Genomic DNA, 3267 nt, shown 5'->3' with positions numbered 1-3267 from the left:
GAGCTGCTCGCATCCAGTAGAGCCCACAATTGGGTGGTTAGGTTTTTCATTGGGACTCTAGGCTTTACAGCGTAGACCTGCAGCCTGTTCAACTTGGGTCTAGGTTTGAAGCAACTAAAATCTGCTGAAGAACAAGATTCACGAGGGACTTGAGCTCTCTGAGCCTCCATTCAGTGCCAGCTTCTTGGCTGGAGAGCCCTCCATTGTAGAGCGTACACTTTTCAGGACAGAGACTCTCTTACTTTGTCCATATATTGGGTCTAGAACAAGAATACACGATGCTGACTGGGCTCAGTAGGCTTTATGGAAGTACAAGCAGAAACAAGAGCATTCTGCAAGTCTGAAAGCAGGAAAACAGTGTATAGAGACATAATAAATGCAAGAAAACGTGTATTTTCATCGACTACAAGAAAAGATTTAAGCTAAAGGTCAAAATTTTGGCTTATCAATCAGATTAAGATGACTTGGAAGATAGCATATCTGCCAATGTCTGACATGCACAAAAGTTGTACTTGTCCATGTACAGTCCATGGAAAGGATGATACGGTAATCATAAAGAATAGATATCTAATCTTTACCAAGATCTACTCTGAGCTATTTAAAAACAGCATGCAAAAAGCAATCGTTGTTTAATTGCTTTCTCATTGTTTTGGTACATCTTATGGGGCTTTAGTTTGGAATACCTTTGCATACTTACTGTTAAACCTGGAGATGGCTGAAGTGGTTTCTTTTTGACCATTTTTGGAATCATATGGGAGTGGTTTAGTGATCTGAATCTGTAAATCCAGTGCACTGGTGTAACACACATAAAATCTTTGGTACCTGAATGAAACTGATTATAGTAAAAATGGCATAAAGTGCAGAGAGGGAACAATCCCGAAGCAAATGCCTAGTGATTCCCAGAGATGGATGCCTCTTCTCAGTTTCTACAGGGACTTGCTGAATAGAATTATCCTGTTCTGAGGGAGGGGGAGAGACAGACAGAACTGTCCAACAGTACTTACCAGCTAAAAAGGACATCCAGAACACTGCCAGTAACTGTTTTAAAGGTGGATGTATTCACAGCTTTTTAATTAAAATAATCTATGATCTACTATAACCTTTCAGCACAACCCTGGATTCCTACATCAGTTTGAATTGTTTGTGTAAAAACCAAAAGCAGATTTTCTATCTGTCCAATGCTTATTTAAAAGTCTACTGGACTCACCACCTGCTCTTTGTTTGTTCTCCTTACTACAAATGTCCAACATATACTTGATTTTCAGTTTGGTTGGTCTCCTGGTGTAGGCTGTGGCTGACGCTGCTGGTGATCCGGTAGGGAAAATGTCCTAAGGTTTCACTACTCCTTAACTGGTGGGAGATTGAGGCACATGCTCCACTGCCCACCCTTTGGGAACCTCTGGGTAGCAGATAAAATGTTCTGTGCAGGCACATACTTTTCTCATCTTCTAAGTACTTTCAGAATATAAATGCAATTACAGATGGTTCAGAATTGCCTTTCCTAATGCAAAAGAATTTAATTTAAGAAAAAAAATTACAATCTTTAACAAATCAATTGGTTAGTATGAGAGCTAACCTCCAGTTGAATCGCTAAATTGAAATTGTTTTTATAAAGTTAAAATATCAAAGAAAACCACACATCTGTTTTCAGAGGTGCCAAGAAGGAACACTCCTACTGAAATCTTTTGCTTAAAGATTCTACATAAGTAGAGTATCCTCACAGTTCCATTACGCTTGAGATAAAAACATTTGTGCCCCTATATTATAAATTATGAAGAAGACTTGTGGCATTCACTCCATTAATATCAGACATTAAAATAACTCTTTTGCTCTTTTTTATTTAGGAGGAAGATTACTTGATAATTGGGAGTTTTCCCAAATGGCGTATGTGCTATCTGGATCTATCAAACTACATTTTCTTTTCTGCCTTTGCAGCATACCCTCAAAATGCTGCAGCAGAAGAGCTGACCAACAATGGAAAAAGGTTTCATAAACTGCATGCTCTGTCTGTGCATGCCCAGCCCTGTGTTAGGGGTGTGGGAAAAAAACAGTCTGTGGTGCACGCTGTGCGCACACTGCAGTTCAACACCAGCCATGCTCAAGTGTCTTTCCTGGCCCCTCCAGCAAGCCCTGATGACTCCAGTGTGATTTGCTTTGTTCTGAAGGCAATGGTGTCCACACGCTGATGAGCAGCAAGGACAACCGGCGAGTTAGTGCTGCACTGTGGACTTGAGAGTCTACATGACAGCGTGAATGTGACCATTGCATAAGCTGCCAGAATTACAGGATAAATTATCCGTAACCCAGGGGTTTGGGTGGCCCTGTCCCCATCAAGCCTATACGGCTTTTGTGAGTCACCTGCGTTGTCTCTGCAGCTTGGGAAAGAGCCTGAGAGGGGAAGGCTCTGCCTCTTAATCAGATAAGGTCAAGATCAACCATAAATACACATACTTAATGAGCAGCGTCTAGGCTTTTTCTTACTTCACTTCTCGTTTCATCCCCTTCCCAATGTGCTAACGGACCAGGCAGGCAAAGGCCTTGCATTTCATTATCGTTCTGTGTGCTTTATTCTCCACTTAGGCTCCCTGTGTGAGCAAGAAGCGTTTGTCTGTAATTCTGAGGGCATCTTACTCCTGAGCCTGAGTAAGCCTGCTCTGCGCCAAGCGTTACGCTGGGTGACTCCTGCCCTGCAGTCTAAGAGGGAAAGGAGGTAACTGTGGTCCTACTACCCGTGCCCTGTCACGTGTTCCCAGGGGATAACCCAGGATTTAGGTCGCCTGCAATTATTCTGCAAGCTGAAGTCTATCCATTCTCCTGGCTGTATGCTCCCTGGAGGGTGTATAGTTGACAGGTTTCCTTTTAAGTAACCCGTCCGTGGACTTGGCAAACCTCAAGTTGTACTGAGAAGCGGCTGGCTTGGTATGGCACGGCAGCTGCCCCTCTGCATTTCCTTTATTTATTCCCTCTTTTACAAATCATGCCTAGAAATACATCACGTTCCCACCGCCTCCTATGCCTGCACACTTGTTCTTCGCTGCTTTCCCTGTCGTTTCCTCCAGTCGGAGACCTGCAGAGGGACCCCGGGGACCCCTGCACTTGGGGATCTCCTCTTCTGGTAGACAGGCGAGGCTCATCTATGGCGCACGGAGCAGCGCACCCACTTTCACCCGCCGGCATCTCTGGCTGGGCCCCAGTCTGCGTGCCGCCTAGCTAAGCGCCAACCCATTTCGAATATAGCGTGTGGCTGTTACGACTGGGGGCGGCACC

General features: G+C 44.3%; 1 protein-coding gene across 1 annotated transcript in view; it reads right to left on the bottom strand.

Moving 5' to 3' along the window:
- The window catches only part of LOC104133003 (D-beta-hydroxybutyrate dehydrogenase, mitochondrial), a 14655-nt gene extending 11521 nt beyond the window's left edge, over positions 1-3134 (bottom strand). Inside the window, exon 1 of the mRNA XM_035901728.1 lies at positions 3005-3134. Within this exon, the coding sequence (XP_035757621.1) occupies positions 3005-3134 (130 nt within the window). The remainder of the gene's footprint in view (positions 1-3004) is intronic.
- Positions 3135-3267: the final 133 nt, after the last annotated feature.

The sequence above is a fragment of the Egretta garzetta genome, unplaced genomic scaffold (genome assembly GCF_000687185.1).
Source record: "Egretta garzetta isolate BGI_Z169 unplaced genomic scaffold, ASM68718v1 scaffold419, whole genome shotgun sequence".
In the NCBI taxonomy this organism is placed as follows: domain Eukaryota; kingdom Metazoa; phylum Chordata; class Aves; order Pelecaniformes; family Ardeidae; genus Egretta; species Egretta garzetta.
This window is presented reverse-complemented; position numbering and strand designations above follow the sequence as displayed.